At 39.9% G+C, this 24,857-nt stretch overlaps 1 protein-coding gene across 1 annotated transcript in view; it reads left to right on the top strand.

Annotated features, from left to right (window-relative positions):
* Positions 1–740: 740 nt before the first annotated feature.
* The window catches only part of MAP3K15 (mitogen-activated protein kinase kinase kinase 15), a 131,699-nt gene continuing 107,582 nt past the window's right edge, over positions 741–24,857 (top strand). Inside the window, 3 exon segments of the mRNA XM_072956714.1 lie at positions 741–876; positions 879–947; positions 950–1,084. Of these exon segments, the coding sequence (XP_072812815.1) occupies positions 741–876; positions 879–947; positions 950–1,084 (340 nt within the window).

Genomic DNA, 24,857 nt, shown 5'->3' with positions numbered 1-24,857 from the left:
GGGCAGGCAAGCCTACTTAGAGTCTATTTTCCAGGCCAACAGAATTTGATGCTGGTGCATCATGGTGCTTTGTCAAGGTCACAGAGATCAGAACTAGCGGGTCTCCAGGACATGGGTTCAGGAGGGCCACGCTCTTGGCAAATGGGGGCAAAGAGAACAAAATCAGTGATGTTTTAAGTAAGCATCTTCTCATCTCGATTCTGGGTTAAAACTACGCCTGTAATTAGTTGGGAATTGAAAATTTACATCCAACCACCGCTTTGAAAGAGCTTTTACCCTGCTTGAAAAGCCTTAAATTGTTTTGAGGAAAAAGGAAATTGAGGCTCCTAATGTTCAAGTGGGAGGGAGAGCAGCAACAACAAAATCCTCAAATTGAGGAATCCGCCCTTTTTTGGGAGCTGCCCAAGGGAGGCGGCAGGGGGCGCTCTGCGGGCTCCTGCCCCGCCGCCCTTCCCAGCCCTCCCCACGCCCTCCGCTCGCCCAGACCTCCGGAGCCCCCGCCTCTCTCGCGCGCGGGCCTTCAAAGGGCGCTCGGAGGCTGCGGGGCTGGTGCTTCCGTATGCAGCCCAGGACCCCCGCCATCACCTGCCCGGAGCGGGGCCACCGGCGGGCGCTGGGGCCCCCAGCTCCCCTCTCACGCCCCAGGAGCGGGTGCCCGGGCTGCTTTTGGCCCCCTGCGGTTCGCAGCCGCCAGCCACTCGCGCGGAGGTGGGACAAGGAAGGGCGCGCAGGGCGGCCACATGGAGAGCGGCAGCGGGGCTCCGCCGGCTGGGGCGCCCGGGGCGGTGGCTGAGTCTCCACAGTGCTCGCTGCCGCCGTGGGGGTGGGGCGAGGGCGCAGAAGGGCCCGCGAGGCCGGCGGAGGGCGCGGGAGGCGGGAGGCGGGGGCGAGCGGGCCGCGGCGGCCGCTGCGGGCCGTGTACGTGCGCAGCGAGAGCCCCCAGGGCGGCGGGCCGGCGGTCCTGAGGCGGGGGCGCGGCAGTGCCTGCTACGGGCCTGCGAGGCCGAGGGCGCCCACCTCGCCTCTGTGCCCTTCGGGGAGCTCGACTTCGGGGAGACGGCCGTGCTCGACGTCTGTGACGCAGGTGAGGCCGGAGCCCCCTTCGCCCCCACCCCACTCCTGCCTGCTTTCCTTATCTTCACACAAGCCATGGCACCAGCTCCTCCCCATCCTGCACTCTCTGACTTTTTCGACAGGACCGCCCTACCTTTTGGGGACAGGAGAGTAGGTAGCCTTGTACCCTTTTACAGATAAGAAAAATAGAGGTCCCTGGCATTTAGATTTCTTTATTCTTCAGTTCCTTTTAACATCAGATGATCCAAGAAACAGACGAGGCTGAACCTCCTCCCCACCGGTTATCCAAGTTTTACTTTCCTATTCCTGGCGTTCCTTACAGCAGTGGGTCCCAGTCCTGGCTACACATTAGAATCACCTGGGGGAGCTTTTAAAACTCCTGATGCCCAGACTGTCTCAGACCAGTGACATCAAAATCAGGCTTCAAGACTTCTTAATGCTCCCCTGGTGATTCCATTTTGCAGCCAAGAATGAGAATCAGGTGTGTTACAATTGGGGCGGGCCTCTTATAAATGCCCCCAGTGTTCTGCTCCCAACAGACGTTGACAGTGGGGTTGTGCTCTACCACCAGCGTGACGGATGTATTTTATCCTGTAATGCGCAAGCATTCGGGCTTCAGGATCTCCGTTGCCGGAATGGGACACGAAGCTGACTGTAATAAAGGTACCCTAAGAACCCAGCTTTAAATTGATACTTTTGGTTGGCAAGAGTTCTTACAGGTGTGGAACGATTGTTGCTTGGCTGTTTTCCTTACTGAACCTTTGGAATCTATATGACAAGCCTCTGGTCCTTGGGTGACATTTGCAAGCATTGTATGTGAGATGGTAATTACTTGGCAGTCCTTGTGCCTTGTTTTCTCCGCTGGTCAAAAGGGAGTAAAACACCTGCCCTAAATCTAAAAGCTCGGGAGAAGGTTAATGGGCGGCTTCCTTAAGGTGCCGGCTACACGTGCTGAAGTAGTAAGTTCGTTTATTACCATCCATTCTTCCGCAGGGATCTGTTGGCTGCGGAGCAAATCCTCCTCAGCTGGAAGGGGGCGGGGTATCCGGCTTGTTCAAACAAGTGGCAGCTGCGCCCTTTGAAAACACTCACCTGACATTTCTGACCACTCAGGATATACTTTTCAGCAGAACATCTTTTTAGAAAAGTTGTTCAGGAGTCCACTTCACCCGGAACCACTCAGCTTTCTCGACTTCTGTTTATTCTCCTCTGAAAATGGAGTTTGGACAAACTCTTCTCTGAATGGTTAAATCGCCATCAGGCACAACTCTCGCCTCCTGCCTGTTGCTGCCAGCTCTGAAAAACTGATGTGCAATGGCTGTGTTTCTCTGGGGTGGGGTGTGTGTGTGTGTGTGTGTGGGAGAGAGAGAGAGATGGGGAGAGAGAGAGATGGGGAGAGCCGGAGAGCGAGCTTCGTGTACTACCAGGACAGCTTCCTTCTGGCTGAGTGTGAAGGTTCATTTAAGCAGAAATCTTGGGCTTTCTATTCCAAAGCTATTCAGTGGGCACATCACCTTTTCTTGCTCTGGGTCCAGATTGCCTAGAATTTTTAGCTGCATTATGTACCTCCTTTGGTTGATCTTAGCCTGGTCTTGAATAAATCATTTCCCAGTACATCATCGTAAATAAGTTCTTTTCACAGTTTTGACAAAGGATATGCACAGCTCCAATAAGTAGGTTACTGAGTTTACACAGATGACCCCCCATCTCTCCTGGCTTCCTAATTTCTACCACTCACAGATTTTTGGTATCTCCACCAAAAAGATACAAATCTGTCACTTGGGCTTCTTTGTAAAAAGTTCTAAAACCACACTACTCAATTGGTAGCCATTAGCCACAGGTGACTGTTTACATTTAAATTAATTAAAATATAATAAAGTCAGTTCCTTATTTGCACTTGTTACATTTCAAGAGCTCAGCAGGCAGAGTGAAAGGAGCTTTTTCCCTCATCGCAGAAGGTCCCATCGGATGATGCTGCTTTAGAAAAATGGTTGTGGGGGGGGTCTACTGAATTGTCTCAAGTGTGTTTTGAGGGGATCACAGATGTGAAATATAAGCACTTCCTATCTATCTCCTGTTGTAATAACAAGTTGAGGCTATGTTATACAAGGTTGGATTGTTTTCCATCTCCTTGTAGAATTTGTTGTGCTCCTTTGTGGGCCAAAACCAGAGATTATACGTCACCAGTGCCTGGGTGATTTGATGGGCTGCAGAGGAACCGCAGGGAGGAGGAATTCAACCTAAGTAAGGAGGCAACAATTGGATACTGTTGTGAAAGGAAACTGCCACAGGCACCATCCATGATGTTATTCATAGATTCTTCACTAGCTTGATGCGTAGTGTGGCATAGAGAGTGCCCACTAGGCTTCCATATATTCCTCCACATTTCCCAATCTCCCTTGCACTTGGCTTGGGTTCTTATGACCAGTGCTGCCCAATGAAATGTGAGCAGCATCCACAAGCGTCACTTTGAAAGCAACTGAGAAGGGTAGGTGGTACACTGCCTCCACCTCTCTTTGCCTCTGTCACAGCAAACTTGAAAGTTGTGTATTCAAGATGGCAGTGAAGACCCTGAAATTTGGGGAGTTTGTTGTGGCTGCATAGCCTAGCTTATCCTGACTAAATTAGCTTGCTGTGCATTCTGCTGGAAATGCCTGGATGTGTCTCTCAACTAACTTTAATAGACTAATCCACATTGCTCCTGCTCAAGAAAGAGCCTTAAAGACGTCTTAAGACTTCTTATAATTTGGTGCATACTCTGTCCTCACTATTCTGGAAAATGCATAAAGTTCAAAGGAAGACAGTCCTATGGGACACATGGCTGTGATGGTTTGTAGAATGTACATTTTGTGTGCCATTTACACATGGTCAGGAGACTGGCCCAATCTATTGCCACCAGAATATAAGGGCAATAGACATTGCCTTCTCTAATATAAGTAAACATTGGTGAGTGAAATCATCAACTTAGCAGTTCAAGTCAGAAACCTAGGAGTCAGTCTTGACTCCATCCCCTCCCTCATTGCCAAATCCAGTCTATTTCTTCCAAATGGTTCACTTCTCCCTACTTGCCCCTTCCACCATCTTGGTCCAAATGTTGGCTTCGCTTGTCTAGGTTACTGACAACAGCTTTGGTCTTTCAGTGTCGGGCCAATCTTGGTGCATTCCAGTCCATATCATCTGCTTAGAAGCCACCACATCCTGGCACCCTCTGCCACCTGGCAGTCCTCCTCTGCCCAAAACCTATTCAGCCTTCACATCTCAGGTCTTTAAGGAAGCCTCCATGGACTCCTCCTCACTCTCTGTCAGCTTTTATACACACTGCAGTTTTCTTTCATAGCAAGTAAAACAATTGTGATTAAATAACTATTGATTGAATAATTGATCTTCTACCAGACAGCGAACTCTTCAATAGCAGGGAACCAGATGCAGTTTCCTTTGCTACTCTGATTCCTAGGAATATCTATCCAGCTCTTTTTTAGAATAACTCTCAGTGGATACAGGTGACCCTTGGTTTCTCCTATTGAGATGAAGCAAAACTTGTTGGGTACCCTCAAAAGGAAATTCGAGTGGTTTCCTCTAGAAAGCACGTTGAAAATGATGGCCAGGTATAGATAGAGTGCGACTGTGATTTTATTGAAAAGTAAGATACAGCATAATGACACATTTCTCGGCCTGAACCTTTCACCCAGGTGGTACGTACCCAGTAGAAGAGACTAGAAGAACTGACATCAGGCACACTGGAATGGAAACAGTGGTTTGAATTGTGTGCTGTGAATACTCGCTCTTACTGTTTGTCCACATTTTCTGTAATGTTTATTTTCTAAAATAGACATGAGATTTTGAGTAAGTGCAGTAGGAGATTAAACATGGGGTTGTAAGTCAGAATCCTTCTCCCACTCTCCCTCCCTCCTTGCTGGCTTGCTCAGGCCCATGCAATGCTGACTGTACTCCCAGGGACCAGACCACACGAGCCCCCGGCCAGACCTCAGCTGTCCTCGGCTGGACTTGGCTGCTGGCTTGCCCATGGGGGCCCTTCCCTGAGCCTCCTTCCTTTTGAACTGTTGTTACTGCTACTGATTCAGCACTGAGCCTGGAACTTTCCTCAACTCTTAATCACATGAACTGGCTGATGAGAGAAGCGTTACACCTGTAGCATTTTTTAAATTGAAGTATAGTTGATGTACAGTATTACATGTTTTGGGTGTACAATATAATGATTCACAACTTATAAAAGTTATACTCCATTTATAGTGATTAGAAAATATTGACTATATTCCCCATGTGGTACAATAAATCCTTGTACTTTGTTTTATACATAATAGTATAGTTGCTGTTTGAGCCTTGTGTGCATGCAGTGGGTAGATAGATATTTGTGGACTGGCCTGCTGCATTATTGGTTATATATTATTTGTTACAGGGAAAAATGTATTTTTGGTTCCCAGCAGTCACCTTACAGACATACTTTTGGGATACGAGCCATAAACTATTTTTTAAAGTGTTCTAAGTATCAGGCTTTGAGATAGGTGCTATTGAAACCCCAGTCGAATAGTATAGTTGGGAGAGGACTGAACTCCTGCAAAAGAAGCTGAAAAACTTCGCCTCCTAGTGCCTTGCACAGATCTTGAGCTCCTGGGTGTGACAGTGCTTGGCAAAGATGCCTGGCGGTTACTGGGCTCGGTAGTTGGTGGAGCGTTGTAGAGCAGAAAGGAGCTGGGCGGTGGACCTTGGCAGGGAATAGAGGTCATTCAGGAATTGGGGTCTGCGGGATGGCAGCCCAGGGGCCAGGCAGATTTGGACACGGAGCTGCAAGGGAAAAGCAGGAGCATTAGATGCAGATGATTTTTTTTTCTCCTCTTCGACTTTTTTTAATGGAAAATTTCAAACATGGTCACTACCCAGCTTCAACAATTATTAACATTCTGCTATCTTTATTTCTTCTTGACCTCTACCCACTCCTCATCTCATATTTAAATATACTTTTAAACATTTTAATGTAAAATGTATGTACATTGAAATGTACACATCTTAGTTGTACAACTGAGAAATGACCAAACCCTATCACGATATAGTTTCCATCTGCCCAGAAAGTTCCCTAATGTCCCCTTTGATTCATTACCCTTTCCACTCCCATTCCTGGCACCAGGCAATGACATATGCTGTCACTTTAGATTAGATTTGCTTTTTCTAGAGTTTTGTAGGTGGACTCAGTGTGTGTTCTTCAGTGTCTGGCTTCCTTTGCTCAGTGTGGCTTTTTTGAGATTCATCCATATTGTTGTATGTTATCAGCAGTTTGTTCCTTTTTAATGCCAAGTACTACTGCATTGCATGAAAATACCATTATTGGTTTAGCCATTCTCCTGTTGAAGGACATTTTGGTTATTCCCAGTTTGGGGCTATTACAAATAAAGCTGCTATGCTATTTACAGTAGCCAAGACATGGAAGCAACCTAAATGTCCATCAACAGATGACTGGATAAAGAAGTTGTGGTATGTTTATACAATGGAATACTACTCGGCCATATAAAAGAATGAAATAATTCCTTTTTTTCTTTTGAAGGGCTACATTTGCTCTTGTACATAATTTTTTTTAATTGAAGTACAGTCATTTACAATGTATCAATTTCTGGTGTACAGCACAGTGTCCCAGTCATGCATATACATATATTCATTTTCATATTCTTTTTCATGAAAGGTTATTACAAGATATTGAACATAGTTCATTGTGCTATACAGAAGAACATTTTTTAAAGTTTCTATATATAGTGGCTAACATTTGTAAATCTCAAACTCTCAAATTTATCCCTTCCCACCCCCTTTCCCCAGTAAACATAAGATTGTTCACTATGTCTGCCAGTCTGTTTGTTTTGTAGATGAGTTCATAGTGTCCTTTTTTTTTTTTTCTTTTTCCACATATGAATGATATCATATGGTATTTTTTTTCTCTTTCTGGCTTACTTCACTTGGAATGACAATCTCTAGGTCCATCCATGTTGCTGCAAATGGCATTCTTTATTATTTTTTATGGCTGAGTAGTATTCCATTGTATAAATATATCAGAACTTCTTTATCCAGTCATCTGTTGATGGACATTTAGGTTGCTTCCATGTCTTGGCTATTGTAAATAATGCTACTATGAATATTGGGGTACAGGTGTCTTTTTGAATTAGAGTTCCTTCTAGATATGTACCCAGGAGTGGGATTGCTGGATCATATGGTAAGTCTATTTTTAGTTTTTTGGGGAATCTCCATACTGTTTTCCATAATGGCTGCACCAAACTGCAGTCCCACCAGCAGTGTAGGAAGGTTCCCGTTCCTCCACAGCCTCTCCAGCAGTTACCGTTTGTGGACTTTTGAATGATGGCCATTCTGACTGGTGTGAGGGGATACCTCATTGTAGTTTTGATTTGCATTTCTCTGATAATTAGTGATATTGAGCACTTTTTCATGTGCCTATTGACTATTTGTGTGTCTTCAGTGGAGAATTTCTTGTTCAGGTCTTCTACCCATTTTAGAATTGGTTTTTTTTTTTTGTTGTTATTGAGTTGTATGAACTGTTTATATATTCTGGAAATTAAGCCTTTGTCAGTCACATCATTTCCAAATATTTTCTCCCATTTTGTAGGTCGTTTTGTTTTGCATATAGTTTCCTTTGCTGTGGTAAAGCTTATAAGTTTAATTAGGTCCCATTTGTTTATTTTTGCCTTTATTTCTGTTGCCTGGGTAGACTGCCCTAGGAGAACATTCCTGAGATTTATGTCAGAGAATGTTTTGCCTATATTTTCTTCTAGGAGGTTTATCATGTCTTGTCTTATATTTAAGTCTTTAAGCCGTTTGGAGTGTATTTTTGTGTACAGTGTGAGGGAGTGTCCTAACTTCATTGACATACATGCTGCTGTCCAGGTTTCCCAACACCACTTGCTGAGGAGACTGTTTAATTGACTTGTCTTATTATTGAATTAGAAGATGTTCTTTATTCCAGATTCAAGTGCTTTGTCAGAAGTATATTTTCTGAACAATTGCTCCCTGACTGTGGCTTGCTTATTCATCTCCTTGTGACATTTGATGAGCAGAAAATTTTAATCTTGATTAAATCTAATTTAAGATCTTTTCCTATTAAGGTGGCCTTCTGTGTCCTCTATAAGAAATCTTTGCCTACTTCCAGCTTGTGGTTTTGCAGATACTCATCTGTGTGTTATTCTAAAAGCTTTATAGTTTTGGCTTTTACATTGAGGGCTGTGATTCATTTCAACTTAGATTTAACACAGGGGACTTTGGATAAACCAAGCCTGACACCTTGCCTTAAGCATCTAGGAGATGGGTCTTGCCCCAGGATGAGTCCTCCAGGCACTTTGAATCTAGTTGGCAGGACCATGGCTGCCTCCTTTTCATCTCACCATTCAGGAAAGTACATGAAATGCAGGTTGTCCTTTAGGCAAATTGTCTTTCTGCCTTCCAGGGTAAAAACTGACAAAACAGATCCATGATGAAATTGTACCACCCTGTGTTCCATTGTTGTGACCCACTGCCTCTGGTAATATGAGTGGCAGAAGAGAAAGGACATTGGTTTTACGGCTCAGGTTTTAATTTTTGCCCTGTCATTTATTGGCTGTGTGACCTTGGATAACTTATGTAACATCTCTGAGCCTCATTTAAAAAATCTCTAGGTAGAGATTGAAGCACAGTGCCCTGAACTTAGTAAGTGCTCAGATGTCAGTTCCCCCATGTGTTTGTCTTCCTCTTGCTCCCAGTAGTGAACACACCAGAACCTCAGTATGGAAGGAAATGTGGTTTGTGAAATAATAAAGATTAGGGGCTCAAATCCTTTGGACAATCACGTAGTAGGGTCACCTTATATTCCTGCAATTGGTAAACAAACAACAACAAAAAATCCCCAAGTTTTGAGGTTGGAGATTCCATTCTAACTTCATTCCTGGTCCTGTGCTGAAGAATGGAGGTGAGGAAAAAGCACAAAACCCTGCTTTGATAAGCTCTTTATTTTTTTTCTTTTGATTGAGGTACAGCATATATACAGAAAAGGGTACAGTTTTAAGTGTACTGCTCTATGAATTTTCACAAATGGTACACACTGTGTAACCCAGCACCTGGATCAAAAAAGTGAATGCCAGCAGCACCTTGGAATGTGATTGCTTCTCTTTTCCAGCCTGGCCAAGAGTGAAGATTATCTGCCTCCATAGATTTGTTTATTCGTATAAACAGAATCATGTGATACTGGTTTTCGGTGACTGTCTTCTTTCACTTAAAATTTCAAGATTCATCCATGTTGTAGCATATATCAGTACTATGTTACTTTCTTTTTACTACTGAATAATGCTCTGTTGTATAGATGACACTGTATTGTATTTTTCCATTCTTCAGTTGATGGGCATTGGGTTTGTTTCCAGTTTTGGCTGTTGTGAGTAATTCTTCAACTTTTGTGTGGACATATGTTAGCATTTCTCTTGAATAACTGCCTAGCAGTGGGATTTCTGGGTCATATGATAACTCTAATGTTTTTTTTTTTTTAAAAGACTTTATTTTTTTTTAGAGTAGTTTCAGGTTTAGAGCAGAGTTGAGCAGAAAATACGGAGTTCCCACATAGCCCTCCCCACCCACACATATATGCTCCTCTTCCCTCAGCATCCCTCATCAGTGTGGCATATTTGGTACAATCGATGAACCAACATGGACACATTATTAACAACCAAAGTCCATAGTTTACCTTAGGGTTCACTCTTGATGTTGTACATTCTATGTGTTTTGACAAATGCATAATGACATGTAGCCACCACTATAGTAACATACAGAATAATTTCATCACCCTAAAAATCCCTTGTGCTCCATCTGTTCATTCCTCCCTCCCTCCCTCCCTCCCTCTCCCCAAACCCCTGGAAACCACGATCTTTTTATTGTTTCTGTAGCTGTGCCTTTTCCAGAATGTCATTTGGTTGGAATCATACAGCTTGTAGCATTTTCAGACTGGCTTCTTTCATTTAGTAATATGTCTTTTAAGTTTCTTCGATGTCTTTCATGGCTTGATAGTTCATTTTTTTTCACTGCACATATATTTTTTAATTTACATATATGTACTGTTCCTTGTTTCTAAGAATGTTTAGAGCTTTAGCTTTTTAAATTTACATAGTTATCAAAGGAATAAAGCCAACCATAAAATAAAAATTAATTCAAAAAGATACCCTGCTGTTAACGGTAACATTATTTATAATTGCCAAAATATAGAAGCATCCTAAGTGCACATCAATAGTTGAATGGATAATGCAGATGCAGCACACATATATGTAATGGAATACAGCTCACCATAAGAAAGAAGGATTCATTGCCATTTGCAGCCCTTCATTCACTTTATTTTTTTTTCACTTCAAAAACCAGAATTTTATAACTGGCATAAACATTTCCATTACATCAAAAACAACAAAATACCTAGAAATAAACTTAACCAAGGAGGTTACCCATACTCTGAAAACTGAAATGACACAAAGAAATGGAAAGATTTCTCGTGCTCTTGGATTGGAAGAATCAACACTATCAAAATGGCCACACTACCCAAAGCAATCCACAGATCCAACGCAACCGCCATCAAAATACTCACGACATTCCTCACAGAGCTAGAAAAAACAATTCCAAAGTTTATAAGGAACCACTAAAACCCCCGAACTTTTGTAGGTCTTGTTTTCCTCTTTCTTCCTTTTGTTCTCTTTTCTTTTGGTTTGATGGCTAGAGAAGGTCCTTTAACATTAGTTGTAAAGCTGGTGTGCTGGTGCTGAAATCGTTTAGCTTTTGTTTACCTGTGAAGCTTTGGATTTCTCCGTCAGGTCTGAACGAGAGCCTTGCTGGATAGAGTGTTCTTGGTTGTAAGCTTTCCCCTTTCATCACTTTAAATATGTCGTGCCACCCTTTCTGGCCTGTAGAGTGTCTGCTGAAAACTCAGCTGATAACCTTATGGGAGTTCCCTTGTATGTTATTCGTTGCTTTTCTCTTGCTGATTTTAATATTTTCTCCTTATCCTTAATTGTTGTCAGTTTGATAACTACGTGCCTTGGTGTGTTCCTCTTTGGGTTGATTTTTGTGTGGTACTCTCTGCGCTTCCAGGACTTGAGAGACTGTTTCCTTTCCCAAGTTGGGAAAGTTTTCAGTGATGATCTGAGAAAATTTTTGGAGAGATACTTTCTCTCTCTCTTCTCTTTCTGGGACCTCTATAATGTGAATATTAGAGCGCTTCATGTTTTCCCAGAGTTCTTTTTTTTTTTTCCCACCCTCCACCCCCCTGGCAACCACAAGTCTGTATTCTCTGTCTGTGAGTCTATTTCTGTCCTGTATTTATGCTTTGTTTTTGTTTGTTTGTTTGTTTTTGTTTTTTAGATTCCACATATGAGCGATCTCATATGGTATTTTTCTTTCTCTTTCTGGCTTACTTCACATAGAATGACATTCTCCAGGAGCATCCATGTTGCTGCAAATGGCATTATGTTGTCGGTTTTTATGGCTGAGTAGTATTCCATTGTATAAATATACCACCACTTCTTTATCCAGTCACCTGTTGATGGACATTTAGGCCGTTTCCATGTTTTGGCTATTGTAAATAGTGCTGCTATGAACATTGGGGTGCAGGTGTCATCCTGGAGTAGATTTCCTTCTGGATACAAGCCCAGGAGTGGGATTCCTGGGTCATATGGTAAGTCTATTCCTAGTCTTTTGAGGAATCTCCACACTGTTTTCCATAGTGGCTGCACCAAACTGCATTCCCACCAGCAGTGTAGGAGGGTTCCCCTTTCTCCACAGCCTCTCCAGCATCTGTCATTTTTGGATTTTTGAATGACGGCCATTCTGACTGGTGTGAGGTGATACCTCATTGTAGTTTTGATTTGCATTTCTCTGATAATTAGTGATATTGAGCATTTTTTCATGTGCTTTTTGATCATTTGTATGTCTTCCTTGGAGAATTGCTTCTTTAGGTCTTCTGCCCATTTTTGGATTGGGTTGTGTATTTTTTTCTTATTGAGTCGTATGAGCTGCTTATATATTCTGGAGATCAAGCCTTTGTCGGTTTCACTTGCAAAAATTTTCTCCCATTCCGTAGGTTTTCTTCTTGTTTTATTTCTGGTTTCCTTTGCTCTGCAGAAGCTTGTAAGTTTCATTAGGTCCCATTTGTTTATTCTTGCTTTTATTTTTTCTAGGAGAAAATTTTTGAAATGTATGTCAGATAATGTTTTGCCTATGTTTTCCTCTAGGAGGTTTATTGTATCTTGTCTTATGTTTAAGTCTTTAATCCATTTTGAGTTGATTTTTGTATATGGTGTAAGGGTGTGTTCTAGCTTCATTGTTTTACATGCTGCTGTCCAGTTTTCCCAACACCATTTGCTGAAGAGACTGTCTTTATTCCATTGTATATTCTTGCCTCCTTTGTCGAAGATGAGTTGACCAAAAGTTTGTGGGTTCATTTCTGGGCTCTCTGTTCTGTTCCATTGGTCCATATGTCTGTTTTGGTACCAATACCATGCTGTCTTGATGACTGTAGCTCTATAGTATTGTCTGAAGTCTGGGAGAGTTATTCCTCCAGCCTCTTTCTTTCTCTTCAGGAATGCTTTGGCAATTCTAGGTCTTTGATGGTTCCATATAAATTTTATTATGATTTGTTCTAGTTCTGTGAAATATGTCCTGGGTAATTGGATAGGGATTGCATTAAATCTGTAGATTGCCTTGGGCAGTGTGACCATTTTAACAATATTGATTCTTCCAATCCAAGAGCATGGAATGTCTTTCCATTTTTTAAAGTCTTCTTTAATTTCCTTTATCAATGGTTTATAGTTTTCTGTGTATAATTCTTTCACCTCCTTGGTTAGATTTATTCCCAGATATTTTATTACTTTGGGTGCTATTTTAAAGGGGATTGTTTCTTTACTTTCTTTTTCTGTTGATTTGTCGTTAGTGTAAAGAAATGCAACTGATTTTTGAACGTTAATTTTGTAACCTGCTACCTTGCTGAATTCTTCAATCAGCTCTAGTAGCTTTTGTGTGGACCTTTTAGGGTTTTCTATATATAGTAACATGTCATCAGCATATAAGGACACTTTTACCTCTTCTTTTCCAATTCAGATCCCTTTTATTTCTTTCTCTTGCCTGACTGCTGTGGCTAGGACTTCCAGGACTATGTTGAATAGGAGGGGTGATAGTGGGCATCCTTGTCTTGTCCCAGATTTTAGTGGGAAGCTTTTGAGTTTTTCACTGTTGAGTACTATGCTGGCTGTAGGTTTGTCATATATAGCTTTTATTATGTTGAGATATGTTCCCTCTATACCCACTTTGGCGAGAGTTTGTATCATAAATGGATGTTGAATTTTATGAAATGCTTTTTCTGCATCGATTGAGATGATCATGTAGTTTTTGTCCTTTCTCTTGTTGATGTGATGTATTACATTGATTGATTTGTGTATGTTGAACCAGCCTTGTGTCCCTGGGATGAACCCCACTTGGTCGTGATGTATGATCTTTTTTATGTGTTGTTGGATTCTATTTGCTAAAATTTTGGTGAGGATTTTGGCGTCTATGTTCATCAGTGATACTGGCCTATAATTCTCTTTTTTTTGTAGTGTCTTTGCCTGGTTTTGGTATCAGGGTGATGGTGGCTTCATAGAATGAGTTTGGGAGTATTCCCTCCTTTTCAATCGTCTGGAAGAGTTTGAGAAGGACTGGTATGAGTTCTTCTTTGTATGTTTGGTAGAATTCTCCGGTGAAGCCATCCGGTCCTGGACTTTTATTTGTAGGGAGGTTTTTAATTGCTATTTCTATTTCCTTTCTAGTGATCGGATTGTTCAAGTGTTCAGTTTCTTCTTGATTCAGTTTTGGTGGACAGTATGTTTCCAGAAACTTGTCCATCTCCTCTAGGTTATCCAGTTTGGTTCCATATAGTTTTTCATAATATTCTCGTATGATATTCTGTATTTCTATTTTGTTTGTTGTAATTTCTCCATTTTCCTTTCTTATTTTGCTAATTTGTGCTCTCTCTTTTTTCTTCTTTGTGAGTTTGGCCAGAGGTTTGTCGATTTTATTTACTTTTTCAAAAAACCAGCTTTTGGTTTGGTTGATTTTTTCTATGGTCTTGTTAATCTCTATTGTATTTAATTCCTCTCTGATCTTTATTATTTCCTTCCTTCTGCTGCTTTTTGGGGCTTTTTGTCCTTCTTTTTCTAATTCATTCAGGTGGTGGGCTAACTTGTTTATTTGAGATTGTTCTTCTTTTTTGAGGGAGGCCTGTATCGCTATAAACTTCCCTCTTAACACTGCCTTTGCTGTGTCCCATAGGTTTTGAGTGGTTGTGCTTTCATTATCATTTGTCTCACGGTATTTTTTAATTTCAGCTTTGATTTCCTCATTGATCCATTGTTTTTTGAATAACATATTGTTTAATCTCCATGCTTTTCTTTTTTTCTCCTTTGTTTCTCTGTTGTTGATTTCCAGTTTCATGGCATTGTGGTCAGTAAAGATGCTTGAGATAATTTCTATCTTCTTAAATTTGTTGAGGTTTCTTTTGTGTCCAAGTACATGATCGATCCTGGAAAATGTTCCATGTGCACTTAAAAAGAATGTATATCCTATTTTTTGAGGGTGTAATGCTCTGAAAATAACCACCAAATCTAGTTTTTCTATTGTAGTATTTAATTTCTCTGTTGCCTTGTTTATTTTCTGTCTGGAAGATCTGTCTAGTGATGTTAATGCAGTGTTAAAATCTCCAACTATGATTGTATTCCCATCAATATCGCCATTTATCTCTGTTATTAATTCTTGTATGTACTTAGGTGCTCCTATATTGGGTGCATATATATTAATGAGTGTAATATCTTCATCTTGTATCACTCCTTTAATCATTATAAAATATCCTTCTTTATCTTTCTTTATGGCCTTTGTTTTAAAGTCTGTTTTGTCTGGAATCAGTACTGCAACACCTGCTATTTTGGCTTTTCCATTTGCATGGAATATCCTTTTCCATCCTTTCACTCTCAATCTATATGTGTCCTTCTCCATAAAGTGGGTCTCTTGTATGCAGCCTATTGAAGGTTCTTGCTTTATTATCTAGTCTGCCACTCTATGTCTTTTGACTGGAGCATTTAGTCCATTAACATTTACAGTAATTAATGATAGATGTGTGTTTATTGCCATTTTGAACTTATCTTTGCAGTTGAATTGGTATATCCTCTTTGTTCCTTTCTTCTTCCTTTTGTGGTTTGGTAATTTTCCTTTGTATTATCCTGGATTTTATTTAATTTTTGTGACTCCCTTGTAATTCCCTGAGTTCTCTTAAACTATCCTCATTCCTCTTTATTCTGTTTTCTGTTCTGCCATAGTGATTTCCACTGATATGTCTTCTAGCTCACTGATCCATTCTTCTGCCTCATTTAGTCTATTTTTGGTTCTTTCTAGTGTGTTATTCATTTCAGTGATTTTATTCTTCAACTCTGTTTGGGTATTCTTTATATTTTCCAGCTCTTTGCTAAAGACTTCACTCTGTGCATCTATACTCCTCTGGAGTTCTCTGAACATCTTCGCCATCATTACTTGAAGCTCTTTCTCAGATAAATTGCCTGTCTCCTCATCAGTTATTTCTTCTTCTGGGATTTTATCTTGTGCCTTGGCCTGGGAGATAGTCCTTTGCCATCTCATACCGTCTGTCTTTCTATATGTTTGTGGACTCCTTCCACACGCTTTGGGATAGTTGTTTTCTTATTTCTAGTATCTGCCCCTGGTGGATGAGGCTGGACTAGAGGCTTATGCAGGGTTCCTGGCAGGAGGAGCCGGGGCCTGCCCACTGCTGGGTGAAGCTTGGTCCTGGCAACTCTAACGTTCCTTTAAAAATTTCTACTGTGATAAAAAACACACCATAAAATTTACCATCTAACCATTTCTAAGGGTACAGTTCAGTAATCTTAAATTCATTCATATTATTGTGTAGCCAGTCTCCAGAACTATTCATCTTATAAAACTGAAACTCTGTACCCATTAAACAACAACTCCCCACTCTGCCCTCCCCCTGAGCTTCTGATAACCACCATTCTACTTTCTGTCTGAGATGGACGACTCTAGCTACCTTATGTAAGTGGAATCATACAGTATTTGTGTGTGTGTGTATGTGACTCTTCATTTAGCATAATGTCCTCAAGGTTCATCCATGTTGTAGCAGAATTTCCTTTTTTATGGCTGAAAAATACTCTGCTGTATGGATAGACTACAGTTTGTTTATCCATTCATTCATTGATGGACACTTGGGTGCATACACTTTTTATTTAACCATTTAAAGAACTGCTTTCCAAACAACTTTACTAAAGCAGCTGCACCACTTGACATTCATATCAGCAACGTATGAGTATTCCAATTTCACCACATCATCACCAACACTTGTTATTTTCTGCCTTTTGAAAAAATTACAGCTATCCTAGTGGGTTTGAAGTAGTATCTCTTTGTGGTTTTGATTTGCATTTCCCTAATGACTAAGAATGTTCAATGTCTTTTCATGTGTTGGTTGGCCATTTGTATATCTTCTTGGGAGAAATGTCAGTTCAAGTCCTTTTTCTATTGTTTTCTATTTAGGTTGTTATCTTGTTATTGAGCTGTGAGAATTCTTTATATAATTTGGAGAGAAATCCCTTCTCAGATATATGATTTGCTAATATTTTCTCCCTTTCTGTGGTTTATCTTTTAACTTTCCTTTTTTGGGGTGGAGGGAGGTAATTAGGTCCATTTGTTTTTAGAGGAGGTACTGGGGATTGAACCTAGGACCTCGAGCATGCTAAGCATGCGCTCTAGCACTTGGAGCTGTATCCTCCCCGCTTGTTTTAACTTTCTTGATACTGTGCTTTAATGCAAAAGTTTTTAATATTGAGGCCCAGTTTCTTTATTTTTATCTCATCTATGCTGTTTGCTCTAATTTATTTTTAGTTTCCTAATGATCCTTACACTGTTCATTTATGTCTGTTGTCAGCAAGCTACAGCCTGCAAGCTGGCTGCCTTTATTTTGTAAGTAAGGTTCCATTGGAACATACCCTTTCATCTGTGACCACTTTTGGGCTACAAAAAGAGATTATGTGGCCCACAAAGCCGGAAGTATTTACTGTCTGGTCCTTTACAGAAGTTTGACCACTTCTGCTGTGTAAATACAAGCACATTCAAGTATACATTCTTCTTCCCTTTCTTACTCAAAAGGTACCAGACCAAATGCATTGTTACACACCTTGCTGTTTTCCATTAACAGTTTGGACACCTTTCCTAATCAGAATATAGGAATCTTCCTTCTTTTTTATAGCTAAATAGTACTTCATTGGGTGGATGTATCATTGTTTATTTTACCAATACTTTTTTGTTTATTTTATTTATTTTCATTTTTCAGTTTTATTAGGTAGATTGTTACAATTTGACTGCACATATACAATATATTGCATGTAAATACATATATACAATATACTTTGCATTTTTTTTAGTTTATATATATGTACTGATCATTGTTTCTAAGAACGGTTTAGAGCTTTAGCTTTTCAAACTTACATAGTCATCTAAGGAGTAAAGCCAACCACAAAATAAGAATCAACAGAATGCAATAATCCGATCATAAAGGACAGTCAAATGTGCTTACACATATTCAAGAAATCAATCATTTAAGTTATAAATAATAAGTGGTTCGTTTGTGTCCTTTCCTTTTAGATTCCACATATGAGCGATCTCATATGATACTTTTCTTTTCTATTTCCAGTCTACTTCACTTAGAATGACAATCTCCAGGTCCATCCATGTTGCTGCAAATGGCATTCTTTTATTCTTTTCATGGCAGCATAGTATTCCACTGTATAAATGTACACCACAACTTCTTTACCCAGTCATCTGTTCTCCACACCCTCTTCAGCATTTATCATTTGTGGACTTTTGAATGATGGCCATTCTGGCTGGTATTAGGTGATATCTCATTGTAGTTTTGATTTGCATTTCTCTGACAATTGGTGATGCTGAGCATTTTTCCATGTGCCTATCGGCCATTTGTATGTCTTTATTGGAGAATTGCTTGTTTAGGTCTTCTGCACATTTTTGGATTGAGTTGCTTTTTTTTTGATATTGAGTTGTATGAACTGTTTGTATACTTTGGAAATTAGTCCCTTGTCAGTCACATCATCTGCATATATTTTCTTCCATTCTGTAGGTTGTCTTTTCATTTTGTTGATGATATCCTTAGCTGTGAAAACCTTTTAAGTTTAATTATATCCCATTTGTTTATTTTTGCTTTTATTTCCATTACTCCAAGAGCTGGTTCAAAAAATATATTGCTGTGATTTATGTCCAAGAGTGTTCTGCCTATGTTTTCCTCTAGGAGTTTTATAGTATCTGGTCTTACGTTTAAGTCCTTAATTCATTTTGAGTTTATTTTTGTATGTGGTGTTAGAGAATATTCTAATTTCAGTCTTTGACAGGTAGTGTCCAGTTTTCCCAGCACCACTTATTGATGAGACTATCTTTTTGCCATTGTATATTCTTGCCTCTTTTGTCATGGATTAATTGACCATAAGTGCATGGGTTTATTTTTGGACTTTCTATCCTGTTCCATTGATCTATGTGTCTGTTTTTGTGCCAGTACTGTACTGTTTTGATTACTGTAGCTTTGTAGTATAGTCTGAAGTCAGGGAGTGTGATTCCCCCAGCCCTGTTCTTTTTCAAGATTGTTTTGGCTATTTGGGGTCTTTTGTGTTTTCATACAAATTTTAATATTTTTTGTTCTAGCTCTGTGAAGAATGTCATTGGTAATTTGATAGGGATTGCATTGAATCTGTATGTTGCCTTGGGCAGTATGGCCATTTTAACAATATTGGTTCTTCCAATCCAAGAACACAGTATATCTTTCCATTTGTTTATGTCACCTTCAATTTCTTTCATCAATGTCTTATAGTACAAGTCTTTTGCCTACTTTGGGTAGGTTTATTCCTAGGTATTTTATTCTTTTTGGTGGGATGGTAAATGGTGTTGTTTCTTTAATTTCTTTTCCTACTATTTCATCATTAGTGTATAGAAATGCAACTGATTTCTGTATATTAATTTTGTATCCTGCAACTTTACCAAATACATTGATGAATTCTAGTAGTTTTCTGGTCACTTCTTTAGGGTTTTCTATGTATAGTATCATGTCATCTGCAAACAGTGACAGTTTTACTTCTTCATTTCCAATTTGGATTCATTTTATTTCTTCTCTGATTGCTGTGACTAGGACTTCCAAAACTATGTTGAATAAAAGTGGTGAGAGTGGGCATCCTTGTCTTGTTCCTGATCTTAGAGGAGATGCTTTCAGCTTTTCCCCATTAAGTATGATGTTAGCTGTGGGTTTATCATATATGACCTTTATTATGTTGTGGTGAATGTTCTGTCTATGCCCACTTTCTGGAGAGTTTTTCTTTTTTTATCATAAATGGATGTTGAATTTTATCAAAAGCTTTTTCTGTATCTATTGAGGTGATCATATGGTTTTTATTCTTTAATTTGTTAATGTGGTGTGTCACATTGATTAGTGGATGTTGAAAAATCCTTGCATCCCTGGGATAAATCCCACTTGATTATGGTGTAGGATCCTTTTAATGCATTGTTGGAATTGATTTGCTAGTATTTTGTTGAGGATTTTTCATCTATATTCATAAGTGATAGTGGCCTGTAATTTTCTTTTTTTGTGATACCTTTGTCTGGTTTTGGTATTAGGGTGATGGTGGCATCATAGAAAGAATTTGGAAGTGTTCCTTCCTCTGCAATTTTTTTGGAATAGTTTCAGAAGAATAGGTGTTAACTCTTCTCTAAATGTTTGGTAGAATTCACCTGTGAAGCCATCTGGTCCTGGACTTTTGTTTGTTGAGAGTTTTTAAATTACTGATTCAATATCAGTGCTGGTAATTGGTCTATTCACATTGTCTAGTTCTTCCTGGTTGAGTCTTGGGAGATTGTACCTTTCTAAGAAATTGTCCATTTCTTCTATGTTGTCCTTTTTGTAGGCGTATAATTGCTCATAGTAGCCTCTTATGATCCCTTGTATTTCTGTGGTGTTGGTTGTAACTTCTTTTTCATTTCTGATTTTATTAATTTGAGCCCTCTCCTTTTTTTTCTTGATGAGTCAGACTAAAGGTTTATCAATTTTGTTTATCTTTTCAAAGAACCAGATTTATTTTCATTGATGTTTTCTATTTTCTTTAGTCTCTATTTCACTTACTTCTGCTCTAATCTTTATGATTTCTTTTCCTCTACTGACTTTGGGTTTTGTTTGTTCTTCTTTCTGTAGCTGCTTTAGGTGGAAGGTTAGGTTGTTTACTTGAGATTTTTCTTGTTTCCTGAGGTAGGCTTGTATCTCTATAAACTTCCCTCTGAGAACTGCCTTTGCTGTGTCCCAGAAATTTTGGATCTTGTTTTCATTTTCATTTGTCTCAAAGTATTTTTTGATTTCCTCTTTGATTTCTTCAGTGATCCATTGGTTGTTTGATAGCATTGTTTAGCCTCCACATGTTGCAGGGTTTTGTTTTTTTTTTGTAGTTGATTTCTAACCTTATAGTATTGTGTTTAGAAAAGTTGCTTGGTATGATTTCAGTTTTCTTAAATTTGCTGAGAGTAGCTTTGTGGGCCAGCATGTGGTTAATTCTGGAGAATGTTCTATGTGCCCCTGGGAAGAATGTGTATTCTGTTTTTGGATGGAATGCTATACAGATGTCAGTTAAGTCCATCTGGTCTAAAGTGTTATTTAGGGCCTATATTTCCTTATTGATTTTCTGTCTGGATGATCTGTCCATTGATGTAAGTGGAGTGTTAAGGTCCTCTACAATTACTGTGTTATTGTCGATTTCGGCTTTTATGTCTGTTAACAAGTGCCCTATATATTGAGGTGCTCCTATGTTGGGTGCACATATACTTAAAATTGTTACAGCCTCTTCTTGGATTGATCCCTTAAGCATTATGTAGTGTCCTTCTTTGTCTCTTGTAACAGTCTTTATTTTAAAATCTATTTTGTCTGATAAAAGCGTTGCTACTCCAGCTTTCTTTTAGTTTCCATTTGCATGGAATATCTTTTTCCATTCCCTTACTTTCAGCCTGCATGTGTCTCTAGCTCTGAAGTGGGTCAGTCTCTTATAGACAGCATATATATGGGTCTTATTTTTGTATCCATTCAGTCAGTCTGTGTCTTTTGGTTGGAGCATTTAATCCATTCACATTTAAGGTAATTATCAATACATATGTTCTTATTTCCATTTTGTTCATTGTTTTCGGTTTGTTTTTGTAGGTCTTTTTTTTTTTTTTTCTCTTTCTTCTTGTTCTCTTTTCTTGTGCTTTGATGACTAAAGAAGTTCCTTTAACATTTGTTGTAAAGCTGGTTTGGAGATGCTGAATTCTTTTAGCTTTTGTTTATTTGTGAAGCTTTTGATTTTTCCATCATATCTAAATGAGAGCCTTGCTGGGTAGAGTATTCTTGGTTGTAAGTTTTTCCCTTTCATCACTTTGAATATGTCGCGCCACTCCCTTCTGGCCTGAAGAATTTCTGCTGAAAAATCAGCTGATAACCTTACGGGAGTTCCCTTGTATGTTACTTGTTGCTTTCCTCTTGCTGATTTTAATATTCTCTCCTTATCCTTAATTTGTGTTGATTTGATTATTATGTGCCTTGGTGTGTTCCTCTTTGGGTTGTTCCTGTGCGCTTCCTGGACTTGGGTGACTGTTTCCTTTCCCAAGTTAGGGAAGTTTTCAGTTATTATCTCTTCAGAATTTTTCTCAGATCTTTCTCTCTCTCCTTCTGGGTCCCCTATAATTCGAATATTAGTGTACTTTATGTTGTCCCGAAGTTCTCTTAAACTATCCTCATTTCTTTGTTCTGCAGTAGTGATTTCCACTAATCTGTCTTCTAGCTCACTGATCCGTTCTTCTGCCTCATTTAGTCTGTTCTTGGTTCCTCCTAGTGTGTTATTCATTTCAGTAATTTTATTCTTCAACTCTGGGTATTCTGTTTATTTTCCAACTCTTTGCTCAAAACGTCGTTCTGTGCATGTATACTCCTCTTGAGTTCTCTAAACATTTTCACCATCAATACTCTAAACTCTTCCTCAGATTAATTGCCTATCTCCTCATTACTTCTTTCTTTTTCTGGAATTTTATCTTGTGCGTTGGTCTGGAAGATATTCCTCTGCCACCTCATATTGTCTGTCTTTCTATCTGTATTTTTAGGTAGGTTAGTTACATTTCTTGACCTTGGAGAAGTGGCCCTCTGTGGGAGACGTACTGTGTGTCTCTTGTCACCCAAGGGCCAGGGTCCAGGCGGTCCCAGTGTAGAGTCTGGCCTGTGTTTGTGGATTCCTTCCACAGGCTTTGGGGCTGTTGTTTTCTTATTTCTAGTATCTGGCCCTGGTGGATGAGGCTGGACTGGAGGAGTCAGTGCCTGCCCACTGCTGGGTGCAGCTTGGTTCTAGACCTCTGGTGGGTAGGGCCGTGTCTAGAGGCATTTGTGGCTCAGGAAGTTGGCTGATGAGTGGGGCTGTGTTCCCACCCAGTCTGTTTATTTTACCAATATCTTTTTAAGGGACACTTGAATGTATAGTTTTTTTTTTTGTTGTTGTTGTTTTTTTACTACCAAGCTGCAATGAATAACTTGATACATGTGCCATTTAATACGTCTGTAGGTGTATTTGCGATTAGGTAGTCAAGAGTGGTATTTGTGTATTAAAGAAGAAATGTACCTATAATTTTGGTAGATAGTGTCAGATTCCTATCCGTGGGTTATCCTGTTGTCTTTCTTTACAGCCTCACTAATGAAACAGGTGGCCAATCTTTTGGACTCTTGTTAATCTGATGTGTGAGAGATGGTATCTCAATTAATTATAGTTTGTATTTCTCTTATTCTGAATGAAGTTGAGAATATTTCCCTTTTTTTCTGAAAGCTATCTATCTGTAACCCTTCCCCCCTTGTATCTTACTGGTTTATGCGTCTTTGGGGGAGGGTCTTGATTTCTATACGATCTTTCTGTATTTGGGCCCGAACCCTTGGTCTTTTGTTTGGATTGGATGATTTCTGTTGAACTATCTTTAAGTTCACAGACCCCTCTCTTATCTCCATTCTTCTTATGAGCCTATCTAGTTTGTTTTTTCTTTTGCTTATCATATTTTCCATTCCTCAGATTTCCATTTGGTTCTTTATTTGTTGAGACTTTCTATTTTTTCCATTCTTTTCAGGAGTGTTTGCCCTCAATTCTTGGAGACTTTTTACAATAACTGCTTTAAAGTCATTGTCAGATAATTCTGATGTCTGTGTCATGTTGTCATTGGAGTCTGTTGGTGGTCTTTTCCCATGTGAGTTGAAACTTTCCTGCTTCTCTGAATGTCAAGCAATTTAGGATTATATCCTGAACGTTTGGAGTATTATTATGAGATTCTGGCCCTTATTTATAGCCCATGGAGTCTGCTGACATTTTTGCTTTAGCAGGCAGTCAGCCTAGTTGGTTCAGGCTGCCAAGTTTTATTTCAGTTGTGTCAATTCCGATTTCAGATCCTTTTTAGTGTTGTTCAGCCTTGTGCTTTCTGGTTTACTGGGGCTCCCCGTTGCAGTCCTGTGGCCAAAAAGCTGGGGCTTCTCTTACCCTACTTGGCCTCACTCTTCCCACAACTGGCCCATGTCTGAAACCAGGAGTTTAGAAACAGAAAAAAAAAAAGCAGTGGAGATTTACCACCACCACCCTTGGGACCAAAGCTCCTCCAATCAGAGCAAAAGATTCCCTTCTCTGAGTTCCAGGCACCTATAGGCCCCCACTGCCACTGACTACCTCTGCTTCACCACTGTGGGACTGCAGGGGGCCTGGAGGTGCAAGAGAACAGAAAAAAATGAAAAATAGTAGAGAATTTCCCTCACTCTCTCTGAGCATTAGGAGCCCGCTTTCCTGCCTTTTTAAACATTTTTTTAAGAGGGCTTCTCCTGGTGCTGTGTCCACACCCAACAGCCACTGCTGGGTTTTAGGCTGCCTATAGTCCAGGCTGGGGGAGCCTGGGGGAAAGTGTGAAACTTGCTGTTGATTTGGTGGTACTTTGAAATTTGGTTGTCTTCTCCAATCAGCTTGCTACCACTTACTTTTCATACTCCTAAAATAGCTATTCCATCCATTCTGTCCAGCTTTTATAGCTGCACTCATGGAGAGACAGGGTGGAGTGTATGTATTCAATCTTACTTGGAACCAAACTCAAACTTGTATCATTAAATGTTGTGAAGATTGGTCATGCAGCAGTAGTAACCAGAATACAGTTAAGCATCTCTGTGTCATATCAATCAAGCTTACCAGTAAGCAAAAATATCCCCAATGCCCTCTGCGTTGTATCAGACCAGTTCTGTCCATATGTGATATGTGTGGCTGTTAAGGCTCGGGGCAAAGGAATTAGAATAAATAGGAAAAAAGGAGATGGTTGACATCATAAAGGTGCTTGATTGGCCTCCAGCGTACCCTTCCAAATATCTTGATTGTGGGCTGAGACCAAAGGTCACTTTGATGTTTAGAATGACCATAGAATTGTCATTGGATCTCACGAAGCTAAAGTTTCAAGACTTATTGGATGGGTTCATTAAAAAACATATTCTCGGGGGAGGATATAGCTCAAGTGGTAGAACACATGCTTAGCATGCACAAGGTCCTGGGTTCAATCCCCAGTACCTCCTCTAAAGTTAAAGAAACCTAATTAACCACCCCCCAAAAATAAGTAAAAATTAAAAAAAAACTGTTACCATAAAACACCCCACAAAGACA

This window comes from Vicugna pacos, chromosome X (assembly GCF_048564905.1).
Source record: "Vicugna pacos chromosome X, VicPac4, whole genome shotgun sequence".
Lineage (NCBI taxonomy): Eukaryota > Metazoa > Chordata > Mammalia > Artiodactyla > Camelidae > Vicugna > Vicugna pacos.
The sequence above is the reverse complement of the archived record's forward strand: the minus strand, read 5'-3'. Positions and strand labels throughout refer to the sequence as shown.